This window comes from Medicago sativa, chromosome 6 (assembly GCF_051527215.1).
Source record: "Medicago sativa cultivar Bolivia chromosome 6, Bolivia_mono, whole genome shotgun sequence".
In the NCBI taxonomy this organism is placed as follows: domain Eukaryota; kingdom Viridiplantae; phylum Streptophyta; class Magnoliopsida; order Fabales; family Fabaceae; genus Medicago; species Medicago sativa.
Window position 1 is genome coordinate 52,760,347 of NC_140754.1, and position 25,275 is coordinate 52,785,621.

Consider the following 25,275-nt stretch of genomic DNA (forward strand, 5'->3'; position numbering starts at 1 on the left):
TGGTGATTTTTAATTTTTAATTTTAGGAAATTCAAGACAAATAAACAAAGATAATATAAATTATCATATATTGTGAGTCTATTGTATACTCATGTGAGCATTTCAAATCCAACCCTTGATCACCCATCCTAAGTGACATGTGGCAAAGGTTAACGATTTTAGCCAAAAAATTAACGGAGAGGACTAAATTGATTGACGGCCGTAGAGCTAAGGGACCAAATTGAGACATTTTAAAGTTATGGGACCATTTTGAAAAAAAGAATTAAGTTAAGGGACCGGATGATCAATTAAGCCTATCAATTATCATTGCAAATAAAATTCAAGAGAATTTTATATTATTTTTATATTTTACATATATGAGATATTACTTTATATGTTTTTTTTGTAGTGACCGGGATTTAAACCCTAGACCTTGCATATATTATGCATTGTCCATACCACTGAGCTAAGCTCACGAGGACCTTTATAAGTTTTAATAATACACTAAAATTTCAACAACAAAAAATCAGGGAATATGATTTTCTAAAAACAAAAATTTCTTAGTGATAATAGTTATTATATTTTATTTTTTTAATAAAAATATGTATACAACAACTGATGCAAGTACTAATGATACTTTTACCATAATTAAACAAAACCTTAGTGAGTCTACTTGGCAGAGATTGCAGTCAAAATTGATTTAAAGGATTATATTTTCATCTTACTCTCTTATTTCAATAGTTTCAAAGTAAAAAATTTCATAAAATTAAAAAACAAATAAACACGAAAAGATTATTAAGGTAGTTCTTCTTAATAGAAGTAAAGGAACATAATCACTCTCTGGGTTAGGGATGACAGTAGATATTATTATTACTGACCTCCTCCAGTTGAACAAATATGATATTCGTGTCCACGACATGTTCATGCGGGTATCCATTAAATTGGTAATACGTGGAATTTAAGGTATTCGAAAATACTTTCAGCTATCAATGGAAAATATAAATTTTTTTATAGAAATATTGGGTTTATTTATAAAAATAAATTGTAATTGCCTTGAGTTTATTTAGTCATTTTTAAAGACATAAAAAATATTAACACATAAAAATATTCACACATTTCATTCTCGATTTAACGACAAAATTTCTAACCAAAACAAAATACATCACACTCATTTTCTTCTTCCTTTTTCCACAAAATATAGTATGTTTATTAATTTATTAACAGGTTCAAATAATCGCTGACACAAGTACAATTAAACCGCATATGTATCAACTAATTAACCATTAGTTGAGATATTCATTTATTTTGAAGCTTATAATTACATCAATGTAAGGTTTTTTTTAGCAAATAATAACAGAAGTCATAGTATTATCGTTTTCACAAAATATTCTAACTAAAAATATATTGTTTTTTTAGGTAAGCTAGGAGAAAGGACAGACAACATGAGGAAACAACGACATTCCAACAACGACATCAATATATTGTAAAATATTGAATATTTAACAGAATTTAACATTGAATCTTATTCAAGAAAGCCGTTAAACACTATACAAGAATTGTTCTCCAGGAGAAATATAATATTATAATTATAATTAAATATACTAACTCTCTTACATAGTGTTGAGAGTAGTGGCCACAATAAGTCGGATTTTTTTATATGTGGATTGCCCTGAGTGTTGCATCGTGAGGTATTAGTATATGTGTGAGAGAAATATATCAATGAGGGTGTGAATATGTTATGCGTCTTAAAAAATATATCATTCATCTTGAATTGTGTATGTAATTGCTTGAGCCTCCATAAGAGACTGAACATATTATCATCTGTGTCATATCATGGGAGGAGATGTCTTCCAGATAACTTGTGTGTACCTATTTATTGATTTTTATGTTCATTTCTTAAATATAAATTGATTTTCCTAGGATTAGGTAATCACATGTGTTCTATGTCTTGCAACGTAAATTCCATGTTGGATCGGTTGCCTTATGTTCTTCTCTAGGATAACATTATTAGGGACGTTCTCACAAGCCTTTTACATGGTTACTATGTTCTTAAGTGTTTCAGATTCAAGTTTAAGTGCATCTATTTGTCAATGCATCCAAACATCTCATTTTAGGACTAGTAAGAACACAACACCATTGGTCAAAATTAATCTATTTCATAAATTTATCACATTTCCATGCATTATAAGATGTGGATTCGTGATTATACGATATATATGCATACTCATTGTTCTTATTACTTATGTATTATCTTTCATGTTTTTTTGACTAATCACCCCTTCATTATGTGTGTGCATGTTTACAAAAGTACAATTTTTGTAGATTGTCGGTCGATGATTCAAATTGGGTAAGGAATGTGTCCATGGTATATTATATAGTCTTGAACAATTTTATGGTAGGTAAAACTATTGGATCAATAGTATTATTTTACAAACTATCTTAGAGAGAAAGCCAATTGTCTATTAGATCATAGATAATTTGATAAACCTTGGTTCCCTTCGCTCCAAGATATTTTAATTTAAGACTTCATATAAATATTTTGAAAAGATGGAAATGTGGCATCCTAAGCCTTTTATTGAAAATTAATTTTTTATACTTAATTTAAATCAACTGCAAAAATCATTCATAAATAATTTATTTTATTCGGAATCTAAAATTTGGGTTTAGGGTGTTACATTAATGGTATCAAAGACTAATTTATCGAATCAAACATTTATAAATTCATAGAAGTTTGATGTCTATGCTTCATGTGGCAGTTCATCAGCCAAATAGAAGTGCATATCTCCCATAACTGCAGGGAGAAATTCATTTTTATATATTGATTCTACAGTCACAGTTTCACCATCATTAATCTTCATTGAACCTAGTTTTGGATAACATACAAACATTCCTACAAGGTAACCTTCCTCATTCCCGACTTCTTTTCCCGTTCCATATGTTGGTGTCGATGTACACAGAGTCCTTCCATCCTAATTAATTAATGTAAAAGAAAAAATTAATAAAGCATTATCACAAGATTAATTTAACTATATATGGAATCAAGAAAATTTATTATCGTTTAAGAAATACATTGAGAAAACATAACCAAATTTAACAAAATTTAGTCAAATGAATAATATTAAACTTTACCTATTCGTATAATGTTGCATTAATAACACCTGTATGCGCATGACCAGAGGCGTAGATAAGATAACCACCTCTCTTCATTGGGATGCTTGCTTTTTGAACGTGGAAAAGGTTTGTACTATTATTTTTTGAAATAGTAAACTCTGCCTGTAATAAATTTAGAAATCTTTGTGGATCACTTGTTTCTAACTTGCAAAGTAATAAAAAAAAAACTATTTTCATGTTTAAGAAATTATCTTCTTTTGTTTTTACATGCAAATGATAGTTTTTAGTATTCTATGATAGTAAATAGAGTTTTAATGAGCCTCCTACTAAGGTTTTCGAACCCAATCGCTTAAGCCACATATTGGTCACGACATAATTTAATTAACCGCAAAAAACAAAACAAAAAATTTAAATTATTTACTTACCTGACAATCGTGGATTGTTTCAGAACCATTTTTTGTTACCTGATCAGTGACGTCAAGTACATAAAATCTAACTGGAATTTGGTGTTGGTCCCAGTTAACCCAGGTTATGTTGTACCTTATGGCAAGATTTCTCCTTGGTGCTTGAAATCCCTTTATCATTTTGCACTGAAACTTATCTTGGCAACAAAGGACTCCTGCTTTATATTCGGGAGTCACTTTTCCATGGAATCCAACTGTCACATCATAAAAATTTGCAGGGAGATTAAACTGGTCACACCTACATTGAATACAAATTTTCTTATTTTCAGCTCCTCGTGTATCAATGACCAGCAGACCCAACAACCATTGCTCTTCCCACCCTTCTGTAATATCTGCAGGGTTACCTATTTCAACCGCAAATTGATAAAGAGAAAATAAACGATTTAGAGATTAATCTCATGTTTACCTGCACACAAATGATTATTGTTACATCATTAGTTATGGTTAATGCTTCTATTGTTATTATTTTCTGTAAATTAATAAACGAAAATACCGTAGCGAATATTTTTTCCTTCTTGAATTCCTTGGAATTGAAGTTAAAAACTTGTAGAATTCAATTTTGTGAAGATGTGGAGATCTTGCATGTTGCCTTCTTTTATAGTTGAAATCTAAAATATTGGCATAACTTTGACGTGTAGATATTGCATGTTTCATACTTTTTTTAACAATCCCAAAACATATGCTGACTCCCATTTTTAGGTGTCTGAGGTGTTTTAATATATTGTTAAGTAGTTTAACAACAAAAAAGTCGTTAAGAATTTATCTGAAAATCTAAAAATGCAAGTCATTTAGAAAATTCCTTTTATCATGCTATTTTTGGAAATAAAAAGTTTATTTTGAATACATCTCAACAAAATATTTTACTTAACAATATTAATTAGTTAAAGATATTGGTTGTTATATTTTTCATTTGAAAAAAAAATGATCCATACCTGATCGTACCTGATCAGAAGGTGATTGTCGGTGCTTTAAATGTGGTGGTTTGCGTGGTGGTAGAATGCGTCAAGAGAGCTTCTTGGAACAAAGGGGGGTGTGTACCTACAGACACTCCGATGCTCAAGTAAGTAGAGATCATAGAATGAGGGCTTAGAGGGAGAGTTAGATTCTACCTTGGGGATTGCAATGAGTCCCCTATATATAGAGGTGTGTTCAACAAGTGGCATCAGAGCTTGAAATTTTGTTAAGGACTAATCGTCTCAAGAGGCAAGATGACTTCAAACAACAATTCCATAAATTGTCCCCCATCTTTCAATGGTGAAGGGTATGGTTATTGGAAAGAGAGAATGAAAATTTTCATTGAGGGAATTGATTGTGATATTTGGGATGCTATAGAAAATGGTCCATTTATTCCCACTCATTTAGTCAATAATGTTGTGGAGAATAAACCAAGATCCATTTGGACCAAAAATGAAAATAACAATGTTCAATACAATTTGAAAGCTAAGAACATTATCACCGCTTCATTAAGCATTGATGAATTCTATCGTGTATCAAATTGTACAACCGCCAAAGAAATGTGGGACACCCTTAAATTGACCCATGAAGGTACTACCGAGGTCAAAAGGGCTCGAATGAACACATTAACTCGTGAGTATGAATTATTTAGGATGGAATCGGGAGAAAATATTAAAGATATGCAAAAACGATTTATCCATATCATAAATCATCTCAAAGCTCTTGGAAAATCTTTCGATAATGAAGATTTAATTAATAAAGTTATTAGATGTTTGAGTCGAAGTTGGCTACCGAAAGTGACAACTATTTGTGAATCTAAAGATTTATCTTTTATGTCTATGGAAACTTTGTTTGGAAAATTGCAAGAATATGAGCTTGAATTGAATCGACTTGTTGAAAGTGAATAAGGTGAAAAGAAGAAGAATGGTCTTGCACTCAAAGGTAGGAACAATGAAAGAACTTCCTTCAATCCAAAATGCTATAAGTGTGGTGAAAAGGGTCACATAAAATCCAGTTGTCCTTTAAGTCAAAAAAGATATACAAAAGGAAAAAGGGCTTACATCGCTTGGGATGACAAAGACACAAACTCATCCAATGAATGAGAAAATGAAGTAGCATATTCATGTTTCATGGCAAACCATGACGAAGATGAGGTAAATTCTATTGAATCTGAATATGATTTAACTTATGATGAGTTATTTACTATTTGTAAAGAATTAAATGATGAGTCAAATAAGCTTAGAAAAATTGTTTCTTCGTCTAAGAAAAATATTTCTACTCTTGAATCAAAAGTTGATATTTTAAATAATGAAATAGAAATTCTTAAAGAGAAACAAGTTTTTGTAAGTGAAGTTTCTTCTTGTACCTCTTGTGAAAATAAAAAGGAAAATATTTTAAAGTGTGATGATTGCAATATTTTGAAAATTGAAATTGAGGATTTGCAAAACACACTTGCAAAATTCACAATGGGAAGAGAAAACTTGAACATCATTTTGACGAATCAAAAGGGAACTTATAATAAAGCCGGTTTGGGCTATCATCCAAAAAATCATGAAAAACTTTTTAGAAAATTTTTTCGTCCAAACAAAACATCAAGTTCTCCTTTTGTTAAATGTTTTTATTGTGGAAGAGAAGGTCATATATCCTCTATTTGTAATTTAAGAAAGAACAATGATATGAATGGTAAATGGAAGTGGATTCCAAAGGGCACTTTGCCTAATGCTAACTCTCAAGGACCCAAAATGTTTTGGGTACCAAAAGCGAAAATTTGATTTTGTTTTGTAGGTGTGCTTGAAGGCCAAGAACTAAAATTGGTACAATTATCGAGGCTATTCAAAGCACATGAAAGTGGGGAGAAAAAGAAGTTCTCCTTAATAACATCAAGAGAGTAGTTATGCATCATGTGGTGACAAAAGCTGTTATCCAAAAAGAAATTGAATATTCAAGAGAAGCAAAAATGGTTTACATTTTTCACTTAATTTTTTTTATTTTCCTAAATATATGCCTTGCCATGATTGTTTCTTTCCCGCTTTTTGATAATGCCAAAAGGGGGAGAGTTATGTGATTTGCATGTTTCAGGGGGAGTGAATTTTAATTATTTGCATATAGTGAGGGGGAGCTAAATCTGCGCTTATCTCTGTCATATATTTTATTATTGATTATTATTGATCTAACCCTTTCATTGAGCAAATCACTCCATGAGATGTTTGTCATCATCAAAAAGGGGGAGAATGTGAATATATGCCTTGACAGGAACACTTTGGTTTTGATGATTGACAAAAGAAGTCCTAGAAGAACAAAGATGCAAAAAGCGGAAAAGAAGATTCAAGCTTTCAAGTCTTTGTTTTATTTTTATTTGTATTAGGACTTTTATGTAAGTAGTAGAAAATGCTCTCATGAAAATAAATCACACACTCACAATGGTTTTTATTTAAAAGTGATTTTGCATGAAAATATTTTTCATGAAAAGCCATAATTTATTATGAAAAATGTATAACTATATTTTGACATTTGAAATCACTTTAATATGCATTTGATTTGGTACAAGTTGACCGTGTTTCAATTGAGCCAAATAGCTTTTAATTTCTTTAATCAATTGATTACACCATTGGCATTAAAACACTTTTGGTTAACGTTGGCCTTTCATGCTTTCTTTAAAAAGGAGATTTTTTTCATTGCCTAAATCATATTTTTTCCAACGTCTCTTTTTTTTCTCAATTAAGGCTGCATAAAGTAAATTTTGTTTTAGTGACCGTTGGAATTAAATCAATGATTTAATACTGTTGGCATTTGCATACAAACGGCTAGTATTTTATTTAATTCATCATTCCCGTTTGTCATTATAAATAGAGCTTTTGTGTTAGCTCATTTTAACAACTTATATTTGCATTAAACATTGTCAAAAATATTATTCATCACTCTCATTATTTTTACACTTGCTAATTTATTATCTTGAGAGCTCTTTTATACTACATAGTTTATCTTGTAGTTCTTATGCTTCAATTTGTTATATCTACACATTTGGTATATTATTTAATTATTGTAACTCTTATTTGTATTGGGTGCGATCCCAAGGTTTCAAGAGAGGTGATATCTCTTGGTTTTAGAGACTCTTCTACAAAGGATTGTTTTGTTTGGAGAGTGCTCGTTATTTGTAAAGGTTACCGGCTTATCCTAATTAAAAGCTTGAGCAGTGCAAATCTCAAGGGGCTTTTCCTTGGGGACTAGACTAGGCCTTGTTGTTTTAGGCCGAACTAGTATAAACTTCTTGTGCCTTTTCTCTTATCCCTTTATCTCTCTTGCTTTATTTGTTATTTATTCTAGCCCAATATCTCAAGTTTTCATCTTTATTAAAAACTTTTATAAGCACTTTATTTTATTTGGTTAAACAATTTTTTAAGTGCTTATTTTAAATCGTTTTTAAAAGATCACAATTCACCCCCCTCTTGTGTGTTTGAAGTCACTTGTTCAACAAGGTGGAGGGCTGCAGAGCCGTTGTAATGGCACACCAGGCTCTGGCGGTTACGAAATCGTGGGAAGTGTAACCACCGGAGAGTTTATTGCGGGAACGTGCAGAGAGACGTTGTGGTTCGTTTGAACAGGTCTCGCTCGCTTCGTGCACCCCCTCGCTGGGAAGGGGTGTGTCGCAAGTAAATTTGCCAAACGTGATGTTTGGGCTTTGAATAGTATTGGGCCCAAGTAATTGGGTCAAAACTCCTTTTGGCCAATCCAGAACTGTAGCCCCCCAAGTCGTTGCTCTTGAAGAAGTGTGATGAATTAAGGATGGGCGTGATTGCTGCTCGTAAGTCGTCAAGAAAGAGAAGGTCATTTTTTGAGAGTCGAGTCGTTTGAGGCGTGTGAGAACGCCCTGCATCCGGGAACCATGTGTCTTTGGTAGCTATAATGATGAAGAGAATTTGGACGAGAGTGCGTTGGGGCGTACTCTCTATTTCTTCGTATATTTTTCTTTCATAGCCGGACAGGTCCGCCGGTTGAAAATGCTTTAAGCTCGGCAAATGAGTGTTCGACTGTTTCTTGATCAGATGAGAAAGATTACCTCGTCAAGAATTTTGGTCGATTGTCATTCCATAATTACCAGCAACGGCCCTTCCATGAAGTTTCATTTCTATGCCACTCTGATTCATGTGCTACTCCGTTGTTGGTCGATTTCGTGTGCTACTCCGATTCTCTCCACTCTGTTAGCCTTATCAACGGCCCTTCCATGAAGTTTCATGTCTATGCCACTCTCATTCAAGACATAAAGGACCTCATCATTACCAGCAAGGCTTCAGTTTTTCACATTCTCCGTGAGGGAAATTACTGCGCAGATTTTCTTGCAAAGTTGGGAGCAGCTTCGGACTCTGTGTTGACGATTCATGTCTCACCTCCTGATGGGATGATTCAACTAATTAAAGATGATGCTTGGGGAAATCTCTTCCCTAGGGGCTAGCTAGCCTCAGTTCTTTTTTCTTTTCTGTTTTCTGTTTTCTTTTTTTTTCCGTTTCTTTTCCCTTTGTAACCAAAAAAAAACTCACCACGTCGGCTGCCACGATATCCCAAAAGTGTTGATAAAAATGTCCCCCAAATCCGTCAGGACCTGGGGCGCCATCTTCATTCATATCAAACACTGCCTTTTTTATCTCATCAGTTAAAGGCATGCCCGTCAACATATTATCATCATCATCAGTAACCATTGGTGGGATCGCTCTCTCAACCAAATCATTAGTAACACATTTATTTAGAGTGCCAAAAATATCTTGAAAATAATTCACAACATGATTCTCCATTTCCCTCTGATCTGTGATGCGCAATTGACCATCCATTAAAAGTGATATAGGTTTAGCTGCGGTTTTAATACGCGACATACGGTGGAAGTATGCTGTATTACGGTCACCATGAATAAAGCTTTGGTTTCTCGCCTTTTCACACTAAAACTGATCTTTACAATTCATTGCTCTAGTTAAAGTCATCTGAGCCTGTAATTCTAAATTATGAAGGTTTGCATCAATTCCCGAAGCGTCAATAAGATTTTGACTACACAAAACCTCATCCGATGCGAGTTGCACTTGTCTTTGGACATTACCAAAAACTAACCTATTCCAAACTTTGAAAGCATCCTTGACACGAAGCAACTTTGTCTGAAGCTTATGCATTCCGCTTCCAACAACCTCTTTTTTCCATATTTTCAAGAGTAACGGTCGACATTCCTCATGCATGGTCCAAGTCTTAAAAAATTTGAAGGATGTTGTTCTCCGAATTAATGAGAAATCCAAATGAAGTAATAAAGGATGATGATCAGAGTGAGATCGCAAAAGAGCTGTGCAAGAAGTAATGCCCCAAAAGTCTGTCCAAGCTTCATTACAAATAGCACGGTCGAGTCGGAGGAAAACAAAATTGGTGTCCAACCTGCCATTATTCCAAGTATACTGCACCCGATTAGTATTCAAATGCATTAACAAATTAGCATTAGTCCACGACATGAAGTCATTGCAAGATAACGAAGGAGGTAAACGACGGCCCCTTTTTTCATGAGCACCAAGAACCGCGTTGAAATCACCCAAAAAAATCCACGGACCAATCAAAGAGTTTTGAAGCCTAGTCAAATTTGCCCAAAGATTTCTCCGTAGAAGGTAAGAAGTACTAGCATAAATTCCAGCAATATATAATCTAGTTCCTTTGCAAATATACTCCAGAACCAGACACTGAGAAGAGACAAAAATCACACTATAAACATAGTCTTAACCCCACACAGCCCACAGGTTAGGAATGAGAGGATCCCTGTTATTCAGACAGTAATGAGAAACATGTATATTTCTCCAAAACCAATTAGGAACAGAATCATACTCCGCCATAAGTTTCGAAATAAAAACCAACGACGGATTATGCAATCGACACATATCAGCAAACGCAAGACGGGAATCATTGTTACCGATTCCCCGGATATTCCAATAAATAATATTCATTTAAACGGTGGTAGTGGACCCCTGGATCGGGTTTTTGGTGGAACCTTTTGCATATTTAATCTTTTCTTTTTCTGTGACTTTGAAACTACCTCGGTAAAAGGTACCTCTTCATTCACCGCAGCTTTTGACAACCAATCTTGCATAAAGTTCAAGTCATTATGTACTACCGGATGTATTGGAACACCCTCAGGTGCCACAATGCTACTGACATCTAATGTTTTATCACGGACGGGGGACAAAATATGCTCATGATATTCTACATCATTTCTGATAAAGGACAGAATTCGTATAGGAATAAAAAGTAAAATAAAAATATGGATTTTGGGGAAAGGAATGGTAAAGAAGGCGTCACACTCACTTCCAATCCAAGAAGGAATGCTAAGCTATGAAGAATCGCCACAATGGTAAGGAAGCCATTGATAAGATTCGATAAACTTGGTTCAATCCAGAACCAAAAAAAAAAAAGACAAAGCTCTCACAACACATATGTGTAAAATTTTACCAAATTCAACTTTTTCTATTTCATAATGAAACTTACAATTTATAGAGCTCTTGCTCTAATGAACTCAAAGGACACTAATAAATTAAAATACACCTAATATTATTCTAAAGAAAAGAAATAAATGACATACTAGCCTTACAATTATTCTAAAAATAAAACACTAAAATTGTTCTTTGGAAATTAGTGTGAGTTGCATATTATCTTCATTTCCAATTGATGAAAGCTGCTCAAAATTCTAGAACCATTACAGGCTGCCTCCCTTAAATGAAATGACTATCAAGCTGCATTGTAATATCCCGCTCTTCAGCTAATAGAAAGTTTATCTGTTAAATGTATCAGAGGACTGATATTCATGGAAAGCGAGTATGATGAAGAATGTTAAGTACGACGGAAGATATTTATAAGTAATATCAGTAAAGCATGAGTTATGTATCGGTGTCAGGTTAAACACGACTAAGGTGAAGGGCGAAGTGGTAAAAAGCCGCAAGTGGCTATAAAAGGCCACAAGGGCCATTTTTCTTCATTCTTCACAACACTTTCTCTCTCTAGGTTTTGAGAGAAAGGATTTCTCTCTTCCTTCTCTCTAGGCCGCCCCCATCCTTCCTTCTTTGAGAAATTAAAGTCTTTCAAAATCATGTAATTGGTGGCTTAACAAGCAAGAATCAAGTGGAAGCATGGATTTAAGCATGGTTTGGTTGGAAAACTAAGGATCAAGAATGAAGAGGAATCTAGGGTTTGAACTTGGAACTTGAAAGAAAGCAAGAAACATGTTTAGGTGAGTTCCATAGATAGTCTACCACCCTTTGGTTGTGTATATTTCATGTTAAAAGTATTGATTCAAGTTAATGAGGGGTTTTAAACCCTAATGTTCTTTTGATTAATTCTTGTCGATTACATGTTAGTTAGCCATGAAATATGTTATTTAAAGTCAATATATGTTGCTGGATGATTATGGTGCATTGCAGGATCGAATTTGACGAGTTTTGGGTCAAAATTGCAAAATCAGCACCACAGACCCGAAGAAACTCGCTATTAGCCAAATTATTTCGCTAATAGCTAAATTTAGCCAAGAAACTCGCCCCAGGGTCGCTAATAGCAAAACCCTATGGGTTGGCCAACATGTTTTTTGGTTTTTGGCTCTTTGTGGGGTCGGTGGTGCATTCCAAAGCTTTTCTTTCAACGTTTTACAACTTTATAACCCCAAAACATCATCTAGGTAATGCACATAACATCAAATGATTCTTGAAATGAAAATCATGGCAATCTTAACATGAATGGGAAGGATGGCATATGAGAGTTTAAGCCGATTTACTCGGGTAGATGATGAACTAAGGAAGGGAATGTATGTAGAGCCTCGACTTAGTTGTCGAGAACTAGAAAGATTGCATGGATCCCTAAGTATGACAAGTATAGGAATATGAATGTCTATGAAAGTAAGACGCGAAGTATATTCTCTCCACACTTGACTAAGAATGATATAGCAAGCATGTTAAGCCGTGGATTGATTAGTTAATCTCTCCACTATGTTTATGAATGTACAAGTATGAGTTTATCGCTAATCGGATCGATCAAGGTTCCGAGGTAAACAAGCAAGCATGAATAGGTTTAATTTTCATGAACGACAAGACCATGACTATTATATGTAGGTGGCATGTCTCTTGTTATCCACGCCAGGGTGATACAAGGGGTTCTCATGATGAGAACGGTTCAAACCACAAAGGACCCGCATGTCACTGAGTAATCAAGATGTAGGTGTTCGTGTCTCTTGTTATCCACGTCAGGGGGATATGAGAGGTTCTCGAACCAAGGGGAACGATTCAAGCGGTAACGGACCCGCACGACACCGAGGGAGTCCGATGTACCCTTGCTAGCTTTCATCGGTCATGTATGGGATTGTTCTCGGGGTTACTCCACCCGGGGCTCTCCCTAAAATGAATCAACATAATGATGTTTGTTCAACGCTAACATAATGAATGAACTTATGCACGACCATGTACGTTATGATTATGATTATGCAAGAATGATTCCATGTACGATTATGTTTAAGAACAAGAGCACGAGATGCTATTAGACAAGTGCAAGTTATGTATAGAACAAGTAAGGAATGTAATACTGAAGACGATATTACGTTTCCCCTAATCGTCTGGTTTAGAATTGTGCAATGATTATGTTATGTTTAGGCCTCGATACGTAGAGCGTACTCTTGGCAATGCAGTTTTAATTTTCCCCTTGACTGCCATGACACGTATAGGAAGTGAAGCCTATAACAAGTTAAGATGAGCCTACGACGGATCTAGTATGCATGACCGTCTAGGAAAGCATGACCACACACGTATAATCAACCGTCACGTTGTGTTGTAGACACGTGGTGACCGTAGGTTTCCCCGAGGTTACCTATAGCCTAGGAATTAGGGGAACACACTGAGACATTATGTCTCATCCCAATCCTTATTTGTTTTAGATAAGCAGGTTGATATGCAAGCTTGAAGCCGAATGGATGTTTCAACAAGTGCGCGTTCGTATCGCTGCAGGATGCCATGTATATCAAGGATGTACTTTTATATGTATGGATGAGATGTTTTACGTTGTTGTTTGTACAAACGCAAATTGTTGTATACATATTTATTCATAAGTATTGTATGTTGTAATAATTTTATGAATCCAGTACTAAAGATAACGTGCATGCTAAACGTCCTAGGTACGTTTAGTATGGGTGTTACATTTGGTATCAGAGCAGGTCGATTCAGATCGTGCCATGGGTCATTAAATTACAACTAAGGTAGTGGGACCATTGAGTTCCCGGTAAATGTTTTAACTGTCGTGGTTAGTCGAGCCTGATCAACTCAATTTAGCACTCGACGGTTAAAATGGATGCCTGAGAGCTGAATAGGACCCAGGAGGAACGAAGTATGTGGTGAAGATGAATTGAGAAGTGTGAACTCAGAGCAAGTAAAGGTAAGGAGTTAATCATGCCAGAAGGTGGCCGGTGGACTGGGCAGTCAAAGGTTGTTTCCTCCGGGAGCACAAGTAAGTTAAGAGTAAGATGTAGTGCTCTGGTATAGTTGAGCATTAATGAAATCAGTAAGCTCTTAGGGATAAAGATATGTGAATGAAGCCAAAGATATGAATGTCTAGAGTGGACTAGGTTCTAATGTTTGGAATGTTGACTGAGTCGACAGAGAAACAAGTTAAGCTGTACGTAGCGGACGAAGTTAAGGTCTTATGTGGAAGATTTATAGTAATGATAATATGATTAAGGCGTTAGCTTTTGATGTGTCGGGAATTGTAACGATTGTTGTTAACGGTTGTCATGCAAAGATATGAACTATTTTTATGATGATCGGAATAAATGATGTGCATTGGATTACTTGAGAAATAAGATTTTTATGCAAATTATGTTTTCTGGAAAACTGAGCTGAAGAAACTCGCCAATAGCGAAATTTTTGCTATTAGAGAAATTACTCCAGAGGATTTCGCTGATAGCGAACCTGGGGCAAAATTTTCAATTTTTTCGAAAATTGTCAGTTCGTCTCTAGGGTCAGTAGTAGCTATTGCGGGGTTGTTTTCATAACCTTTTTCGCAACAAACACTCTTTATAACATCAAATATCGAATGCACATTACATCCTATGATTTCTAAAGAAGAAAATGCATGGACAATCATTAACGGAATCAATCCAGTTCAAGGTAACCTTAGAAGTTAACGTGACAAGAGCTAAAGAAGAGCTTAGGCCAAGAGTTGTAAAGTTCCGGCTTATGGGATGGATGAAGTGGATGTGAAGGCATGAGGTGGAAAATTAAGTGGTAAAGAGTTATGAGAAATTGCAAGGTTTCCGGATTTTATGAAGTTATGAGTATTTTTCGAACCTATGTTTTGCTAAAATTTATTTGCTAAAGCTCGTCATGATGATGAAACAAAAATTTTACATGGCCTTAGTAAGGTATACACATACGGGTGATTGGGGTTGACGTTTATGAAATTTGAATGGAATTCTGTAGGTACCGATCGGTCATGACTCGCATAGAGTAAATTAAATTCACCTAGAACAAGGTTTGATGGCACAGTTGTGTTACTAACTCGTTCCGTGAATTTTATGGTAACGACTAGGACCCAGATTCAATATGTTTTTATGTATATGATGAAGAAATATCAACGCCAACGATCCGTGTGTTAATTTATAAAATTTTCTTAAAGAAATTAACGAGCAAGCAATAGTATGATTACGCAAAACATAATATGCGAGGATACGAAGATGCAATGCTGGATGTTCAAGAAAAGCATGTATGAATATATGATGAGTCTACTATGGGAATTCAAGATTTGCTCGGAAACGAGTTAAGTATGATAAGTATATGTCATGAGGTAACCCAACTAGCAAGAATGTAAGGTCTATCCCCAAGTAATAAGGTAATATGTTAAGTCTATCGTAAGATTTAGTCTTACAAGGCAATAAAAGTGCAAGCTTACGGCATTGGTTGCCACATGAAACGTCTTGACAAGGGTTCAAGAAGATGATGCTCATATGTGAAGTTTCAGTCGTCTCAATGGATTAGAGTATTGGTTAAAGCCAACCGGTGGGAATCAGAGAGGCGCAACGAAAGTTAATAGATAAAGTTTTGGAGAGTAGCCATGGAACTTGAAAGTAAGAATCTTCTTAAGAAGCATTATGGGACAAGCGAGGAGTTCTCGAAACGTTGAATAAGTAATGAGACCGATACGGCCAGTGAAGGATACAGTAAAAGTATAAGGATGTATCTTCGTCTAAGTAAGATAGGAAAGGTTGGAGTCACAACAAATGAAGAGTATGTGTTATGATAAGAAAAAAAGCATGTAAGATTCGAAAGGTTCCTTTTCGTGACTCAAAGTAATGGTCGAATCATCAAGTGTGATAACCGGTGTCCGAAGAAAAGTGCTATACGGGAGAAGGTAACAACAATTGAGCATTACCCGAATATGATGTTTCGAAGATTCAAGTCTATTGTTCTTGGAACAAGGAAATGAAATGTCGTCATGTGAGATAAGGATCCTATATGAATTATGTTATGTAGAAATGTATATCGGACACATGCATGTAAGTTATGAAAGAAAAGGAAGGAATTCACTTTTGAAGTTCAAGAATTTTATTATGAAAGGAGACATGATCCTTGAGTTATACACGATGAGATTCATACCCTCTTATGTCAAACTTGTTAAGTGATCACGATACTTGCTAAGATAATTTCGAACCATGATTTTAAAACTCCTAAAGTTAAGATGGGTATTGAGGGACTTGCACACAAAGTTTATTTTAAAAAGTTATGTATGTATTCGTTCCAAGGACCCGAATACCAATGTTCAGAAAACTTCTTAAAGCAATATGTTAGAACAAGTATCGTTATTATTTAAAAAGAAGCGACACTTGAAAGTATGCGAATGCTATGAAGAGTAAGATATGTTGTAGTGAACAACAAAGTTTTTCGAAAGGTTGTATGAGACGCACAAGTATATGTTGAGAGTATTCAAATGCAAGTGACCTGAGTCGGAAGTTTTAAGAGCATATGAGCTACAATATTGGTTGATAGATGTCATATGTATCAGTTTATTGAATTTCACTTCTCCATGACAAGTTACATGAGTTACCCATGAATTCGAGTGCAATGAGAATGGTAATGAGATCAAAAGATTTCTTAAGACTCTGTAAGAGATAAGGGATTCGTAGAATCGTTAAGATAAGTAATGTAAGTGAGAGACGTGTGTCTCAATGTACAACAAGGAAGATATGTATGAACTATGCGAATGCATGACAAGATGATTTAGATGTTATCAAGCACTGCAGGGCAAACCTGGAATCCGGTAGGACCTCAGTTAAAAGGCAAATTCTGAGTGTATCAGTTAATGATGGGCTATTTATATGAATGGTTTATGCTAAGCAGACAAGATACGGATCTAAGATCTCTAGTACACATGTGACAAGGATAAGTTTTATCATGATGTTTTAAGTTAAGCCAAGAACATAAGAGAATACATTTCGACAATATGAGGATTACTTCAAGATGTTATGTTTTTGAACTCGGTAAATGTTAAGTGATTTCTAAATTTTGAGAACGAATTTTTTTTAAGGGGGTAGAATGTAATATCCCGCTCTTCAGCTAATGGAAAGTTTATCTATTAAATGTATCAGAGGACTGATATTCATGGAAAGCGAGTATGATGAAGAATGTTAAGTACGACGGAAGATATTTATAAGTAATATCAGTAAAGCATGAGTTATGTATCGGTGTCAGGTTAAACACGACTAAGGCGAAGGGAGAAGTGGTAAAAAGCTGCAAGTGGCAATAAAAGGCAACAAGGGCCATTTTTCTTCATTCTTCACAACACTTTCTCTCTCTAGGTTTTGAGAGAAAGGATTTCTCTCTTCCTTCTCTCTAGGCCGCCCCCATCCTTCCTTCTTTGAGGCATCAAAGTCTTTCAAAATCATGTAATTGCTGGCTTAACAAGCAAGAATCAAGTGGAAACATGGATTTAAGCATGGTTTGGTTGGAAAACTAAGGATCAAGAATGAAGAGGAATCTAGGGTTTGAACTTGGAACTTGAAAGAAAGCAAGAAACATGTTTAGGTGAGTTCCATAGATAGTCTACCACCCTTTGGTTGTGTAAATTTCATGTTAAAAGTATTGATTCAAGTTAATGAGGGGTTTTAAACCCTAATGTTCTTTTGATTAATCCTTGTCGATTACATGTTAGTTTGCCATGAAATATGTTATTTAAAGTCAATATATGTTGCTGGATGATTATGGTGCATTGCAGGATCAAATTTGACATGTTTTGGGTCAAAATTGCAAAATCAGCGCCACAGACCCGAAGAAACTCGCTATTAGCGAAATTATTTCGCTAATAGTGAAATTTAGCCAAGAAACTCGCCCCAGGGTCGCTAATAGCGAAACCCTCTGGGTTGGCCAGCATGCTTTTTGGCTGTTGGCTCTTTGTGGTGTCGGTGGTGCATTCCGAGGCTTTTCTTTCAACGTTTTACAACTTTATAACCCCAAAACATCATCTAGGTAATGAACATAACATCAAATGATTCTTGAAATGAAAATCATGGCAATCTTAACATGAATGGCAAGGATGGCATATGAGAGTTTAAGCCGATTTACTCGGGTAGATGATGAACTAAGGAAGGGAATGAATGTAGAGCCTCGACTTAGTTGTCGAGAACTAGAAAGATTGCATGGATCCCTAAGTATGACAAGTATAGGAATATGAATGTCTATGAAAGTAAGACGCGAAGTATATTCTCTCCGCACATGACTAAGAATGATATAGCAAGCATGTTTAGTCGTGGATTGATCAGTAAATATCTCCACTATGGTTAAGAATGTACAAGTATGAGTTTATCGCTAATCGGATCGATCAAGGTTCCGAGGTAAACAAGCAAGCATGAATAGGTTTAATTTTCATGAACGACAAGACCATGACTATTATATGTAGATGGCATGTCTCTTGTTATCCACGCCAGGGGGATACAAGGGGTTCTCATGATGGGAACGGTTCAAGCCGCAAAGGACCCGCATGTCACTGAGTAATCAAGATGTAGGTGTTCGTGTCTCTTGTTATCCACGTCAGGGGGATACGAGAGGTTCTCGACCCAAGGGGAACGATTCAAGCCGTAAGGGACCCGCACGACACCGAGGGAGTCCGATGTACCCTTGCTAGGTTTCATCGGTCATGTATGGGATTGTTCTCGGGGTTACTTCACCCGGGGCTCTCAGTAAAATGAATCAAGACAATGATGTTTGTTCAACGCTAACATAATGAATGAACTTATGCACGACCATGTACGTTATGATTATGATTATGCAAGAATGATTCCATGTACGATTATGTTTAAGAACAAGAGCACGAGATGCTATTAGACAAGTGCAAGTTATGTGTAGAACAAGTAAGGAATGTAATACCGAAGACGATCTTAGGTTTCCCCTAATCGTCCGATTTAGAATCGTGCCATGATTATGTTATGCTTAGGCCTCGATACGTAGAGCGTACTCTTGGCAATGCGGTTTTAGTTTTCCCCTTGACTGCCATGACACGTATAGGAAGTGAAGCCTATAACAAGTTAAGATGAGCCTACGACGGATCTAGTATGCACGACCGTCTAGGAAAGCATGACCACACATGTATAATCAACCATCAGGTTGTATTGTAGACACGTGGTGACCGTAGGTTCCCCCGAGGTTACCTATAGCCTAGGAATTAGGGGAACTCACTAAGACATTATGTCTCATCCCAATCCTTATTTGTTTCAGATAAGCATGTTGATATGCAAGCTTGAAGCCGGATGGATGTTTCAACAAGTGCGCGTTCGTATCGCTGCAGAATGCCATGGATATCAAGGTTGTACTTTTATATGTATGGATGAGATGTTTTACGTTGTTGTTTGTACAAATGCAAATTGTTGTATAAATATTTATTCATAAGTATTGTATGTGTAATAATTTTATGAATCCAGTACTAAAGATAACGCGCATGCTAAACTTCCTAGGTACGTTTAGTATGGGTGTTACATTCATCCTTTAAAATGTAAAACAGTTGCTGCTCATAGAACTATTCTGAATGGAATGAAATTGGCATTCAGTAGTGAGAGGCACTTAAATGACCAATGATTAAAGTATATAACGCATGTGCTGCCCTAGGTATTAAGTGCTCAAATGATTCTTCCAATCCCTTCAGTTACGCATGTGAGCTATTCACCTTGTTTCTAACTGATGTGCAACACTTCATAGTAAAAATAAGCCATTTCACTAACAGCCAAATTATTATATTAGCAAAATAACATGCTGACTTGGAATTAAAATGAATAAAATATTTTTATTCATTTTTTCATGTATTTTTTTTATATGTTTCCTTCCACATGCTTAATGAGCTCTTGATCTCATCAATTTCTAATAATATCATCAGAAACATTTTCAAGTGGCATGATAAATGTATTATTAGTAATAACAGGATCAGTTACCACCGGTGACGGAATTTATGTTGATAATTCTTCTGTAATATTAAGAGAAGCATCCTCATGATCATGAGCTGCTGTTGCACCATGTAATGCTGCCCCTTCTGCGCTTCGAGGGTAATTTGGAGAGGAATACTTATATCAATAAATTTGTGCTGACTTGTATCTATTTCATACTCCAAAGTTGTGGTTTGTACTTGTTTGTCCATAGTATCGGTTTCCTCTTCTCTGTCACTTGGTGCAGTTTCTGTCTGGTCAAATGTTGTTTCCTTGTGCAATGTTGTTGTTTCCGTTTCTTTTTCAAATGTCGGGTTGTCAATGATCTGAACAGGAACAGTAACCTCCAAAATCAGTTGAGGAATTGCCTCCGTTGCAACATCATGATTATTTGCTCCAAAGGCAGCGGAAGAACCAATACCTGATGAGTTTTCTTTGATTGGGATCCAATTTGTCTTCGTAACGAGGACTGGTTTCTTCCCTTGTGCAATCTTCTCCTTAGCTGAGTTTGCTTCCTTCCGAGGGTACAGCCGTCGACAAGCAGTCATATCGTTCCCTATGCTTTGACAATGAGTGCAAAAATCCGGTAACCATTCATATGCTACTTCCAACGCAAAAGCAAACTCTTCCCTCTCAACAACTATTTCGTGAAAGAGCTTGCGAGACAAATCCATGTCCACCAAAATGCAAGCGTAGCAACTGAACAAACGTTTGGTCGTTGCATTGTCGATCAAGAGAGGAGTGCCCACCACACTTGCAATCTCACGAAGCGTCCGCTCCATCCAATACTCTTGAGGCAGTTTAAGAAAACGAATCCACACATGTGCATGTGTGTTGCGCTGAGTGTGCATGTTAAAGTCCTTCGACCACTCAAAAAGCCTAAGAAGACCCGGTTTCAAGTTCATTGTTCCCGCAGCCCAGACCGTGCGCATATCAGTTTCATTAGAGAAAAAGAATTCATAGAATCCTCTTCCTAGAGAAAGCATACACCATGCCCCTCCTATCTTCCAAAGCTTCTGTAATTTTAACTCAATGTCCTTTGTAGTATAAGGTCTATCTCCCTTGTTTAAAACAAGTCGTCTCCGCAAATTAGTCTTGCAATAATTCATTCCACGTTCATAAAAATCCTGCGTGATCTTAATACCAAGTGTTTCACCCCGAATAGTAGGTACATGCAAATTGTCATTCGATCCAACCTTATTTGAGCCTATCAGTGCCTGTGCAAATGAGACCGGCGAGGGAACCTTTGGTACGTGAGTTGTGGAAACCCTCTCAGAAGTGGGAATTGGGGCTGGAACCATCAGCTCAGCCTGCCAGTCAAACATGGCAGCTGAGATCAACCCCTCACAAAATAGGTCAGAGAAAAAAGATGTGATTAAATCCGGAAGTTTCAAAGGTATGGAGATAACGTGATTTACTCTCTTATTTCAATAGTTGCAAAGTAAAAAATTTCATAAAATTAAAAAACGAATAAACACGAAAATATTATTAAGGTAGTTATTCTTAATAGAAGTAAAGGAACATAATCACTCTATGGGTTAGGGATGACAGTAGATATTATTATTATTATTATTATTATTATTATTATTATTATTATTATTATTATTATTATTATTATTATTATTATTATTATTATTATTATTATTATTATTATTATTATTATTATTATTATTATTATTATTGTTATTATTATTATTATTATCATTATTATTATTATCATGATTATTATTATTATTATTATTGACCACCTCCAGTTGAACAAATATGACATTCGTGTCCACAACATGTTCATGCGGGTATCCATTAAATTGGTAATATGTTGAATTTGAGGTATCCGAAAATACTTTCAGCTAGCAATGGAAAATAAAAAAAAATTATAGAAAAAATGGGTTTATTCATGAAAATAAATTGTAACTGCCTTGAGTTTATTTATTCACTTTTAAAGACACAAAAAATATTAACACATAAAAATATCCACACATTTCATTCTCGATTTAACAACAAAATTTCTAACCAAAAGAAAATACATCACACTCATTTTCTTCTTCCCTTTTCCACAAAATATAGTATGTTTATTAAGTTATTAACAGGTACAAATAATCGTTGACACGAGTACAATTAAACCGCATATGTATGAATTAATTAACTATTAGTTGAGATATTCATTTATTTTGAAGCTTATAATTACATCAATTTAAGGTTTTTTTAGCAAATAATAATAGAAGTCATAGTATTATCGTTTTCACAAAATATTCTAACTAAAAATATATTGTTTTTTTAGGTAAGTCAGGAGAAAGGACATACATCAAGAGGAAACAACGACATTCCAACAACGACATTAATATATTGTAAAATATTGAATATGTAACAGAATTTAATATTGAATCTTATTCAAGAAAGCCGTTAAACACTATACAAGAATTGTTCTCCACGAGAAATATAATATTATAATTATAATTAAATATATTAATTCGCTTACATAGTGTTGAGAGTAGTGGCCACAATAAGTCGGATTTTTTTATATGTGGATTGCCCAGAGTGTTGCATCGTGAGGTATTAGTATATGTGTGGGAGAAATATATCAATGAGGGTGTGAATATGTTATGCGTCTTAAAAGATATATCATTCATCTTGAATTGTGTATGTAATTTCTTGAGCCTCCATAGGAGACTGAGCATATTATCATATGTATCATATCATGGGAGGAGATGTCTTCCAGATAACGTGTGTGTACCTACTTGTTGGTTTTTATGATCCTTTCTTAAGTATAAATTGATTTTCCTTGGATTAGGTAATCACATGTGTTGCAAAGTAAATTCCATGTTGGATCGGTTGCCTTATGTTCTTCTTTAGGATAACATTATTAGAGACGTTCTCACAAGCTTTTTACATGGTTACTATGTTCTTAAGTGCTTCAGATTCTAGTTTAAGTGCATCTATTTGTCAATGCATCCAAACATCTCATTTTAGGACTAGTAAGAACACAACACCATTGGTCAAAATTAATCCATGTCATAAATTTATCACATTTCCATGCATTATAAGATGTGGATTCGTGATTATACGATATATATGCATACTCATTGTTCTTATTACTTATGCATTATCTTTCATGTTTTTTGACTAATCATCCCTTCATTATTTGTGTGTGCATGTTTACGAAAGTTCAATTTTTGTAGATTGTCGGTCGATGATTCAAATTGGATAAGGAATGTGTCCATGATATATTATATAGTCTTGAAAAAATTTATGGTAGGTAAAACTATTGGATCAATAGTACTATTTTACAAACTATTTTATAGAGAAAGCCAATTCTCTATTAGATCATAGATAATTTGATACACCTTGGTTCCTTTTGCTCCAAGATATTTTAATTTATGACTTCATATAAATATTTTGTGAAAGATTGAAATGTGGCATCCTAAGCCTTTTATTGAAAATTAATTTTTTATACTTAATTTAAATCAACTGCAAAAATCATTCGTAAGTAATTTATTTAATTCAGAATCTAAAATTTGGGTTTAGGGTGTTACATTAATGGTATCAAAGACTAATTTATCTAATCAAACATTTATAAATTCATAGAAGTTTGATGTCTATGCTTCATGTGGCAGTTCATCAGCCAAATAGAAGTGCATATCTCCCATAACTGCAGGGAGAAATTCATTTTTATATATTGATTCTACGGTTATGGTTTCACCATCATCAATCTTCATTGAACCTAGTTTTGGATAACATACAGACATTCAAGCAAGGTAACCTTCCTCATTCCATGCTTCTTTTCCCGTTCCATATGTTGGTGTCGATGTACACAAAGTCCTTCCATCCTAATTAATTAATGTAACAGAAAAAAAATTTAATAAAGCATTATCACAAGATTAATTTAACTATATATGGAATCAAGAAAATTCATTATCGTTTAAGAAATACATTGAGAAAACATAACCAAATTTAACAAAATTTAGTCAAATGAATAATATTAAACTTTACCTGTCCGTATAATGTTGCATTAATAACACCTGTATGCGCATGACTAGAGGCGTAGATAAGATAACCACCTCTCTTCATTGGGATGCTTGCTTTTTGAACGTGGAAAAGGTTTGTACTATTATTTTTTGAAATAGTAAACTCTGCCTGTAATAAATTTAGAAATCTTTGTGGGTCACTTGTTTCTAAATTGCAAAGTAATAAATAAAAAAACTATTATCATCAAGTTTAAGAAATTATCTTGTTTTGTTTTTACATGAAAATGATAGTTTTTAGTATTCTGTGATAGTATATAGAGTTTGTTAAAAATGTTTAAAAAATTTAGGAGTTTAAGCATAATTAAACAAATTTTAATTTGACAGGTACTAAAACTACGTGCTAAATTTTTTTATAGGGACCAAAATCTGTCACTTTTTTTAGGGTTAATAGTGCTTTTCACCCCTGTAATATAGGTCATTTCCGGTTTTCGCCCCTATAAAATTTTCGGTTTGGATCCTGTCCTCGTAAAATTTTTATTTTCCGGAAAACACCCCTCCCCCACATGACTGTGCATATTTGCTGACGTGGTACACTGTGTGGCATGCTGACTGTATAATTAATTTTATTTTTTAAAGGTACACGTGGCATTTGTGCCTATTTTTTGAGAAAATTATAATATAAATTCATTTATATTAATTTAGAAAAAATAAATAAAAAAATTCAGGAAATTTTTTATTTACAGAATTTTTTTATTACGAAAAATATTTTCCAAATTTTAAATTTTTTGTTTGAAAAATAAAAAATGAACTTTTAATATGATTTTTTTTCTAAAATTTTAATTTCAAAAAAGATTTTTTAAAAATCTGGAATAAAATTTTCGAAAAAAAATCTGAATTTTTTATAAAATTTATATCCAGATATTTAAAAATAAAATATTTGTCAGAATTTTTTAAAATATTTTTTTTTGGAAAAAAATCTGACTTTTTTTTTAAAAAATTTCGACTTTGTTTTTTTCTAATTTTAACTTTTTTATTTTGAAAATTATACTCCAGAATCTTTAAAAAAAAATTAATTTTGAAAGAAATCTTATTGTTTTTTCTGACTTTTTAATATTTGAATTTTTTTTCGATTTTAAAATTTTTTGGAAAAAATCTGAATATTTTTCTGATTTTTTGGATTTTTTTATTTTTGAAAATTAATTTTCAGATATTTTAAAAAATAAAATATGATGTGGACAATTAAAAATAAATGAAAATTTTTAAAAAAACCAAGTCAGCGTCACATAGGCGCATTTGATGATTTGGATGGAGAAGGGGTGTTTTACGATTTTTTTTTTTTTACAAGGATGCAGATCAA

The 25,275-nt window shown here is 34.3% G+C and overlaps 1 protein-coding gene and 1 pseudogene across 1 annotated transcript; both read right to left on the reverse strand.

The window, feature by feature from the left end:
• Positions 1-2,711: 2,711 nt before the first annotated feature.
• LOC146915601 (uncharacterized) lies at positions 2,712-3,914 on the reverse strand (annotated as a pseudogene).
• Positions 3,915-9,436: 5,522 nt separating this feature from the next.
• Positions 9,437-21,278, reverse strand: LOC146915602 (uncharacterized). The gene is made up of 3 exons (XM_085721389.1): positions 19,966-21,278; positions 10,561-10,738; positions 9,437-10,210 (listed from the first exon to the last, which is right to left on the reverse strand). The coding sequence occupies exons 1-3, from the start codon at positions 21,276-21,278 to the stop codon at positions 9,437-9,439; spliced, it is 2,265 nt and encodes a 754-aa protein (XP_085577515.1).
• Positions 21,279-25,275: the final 3,997 nt, after the last annotated feature.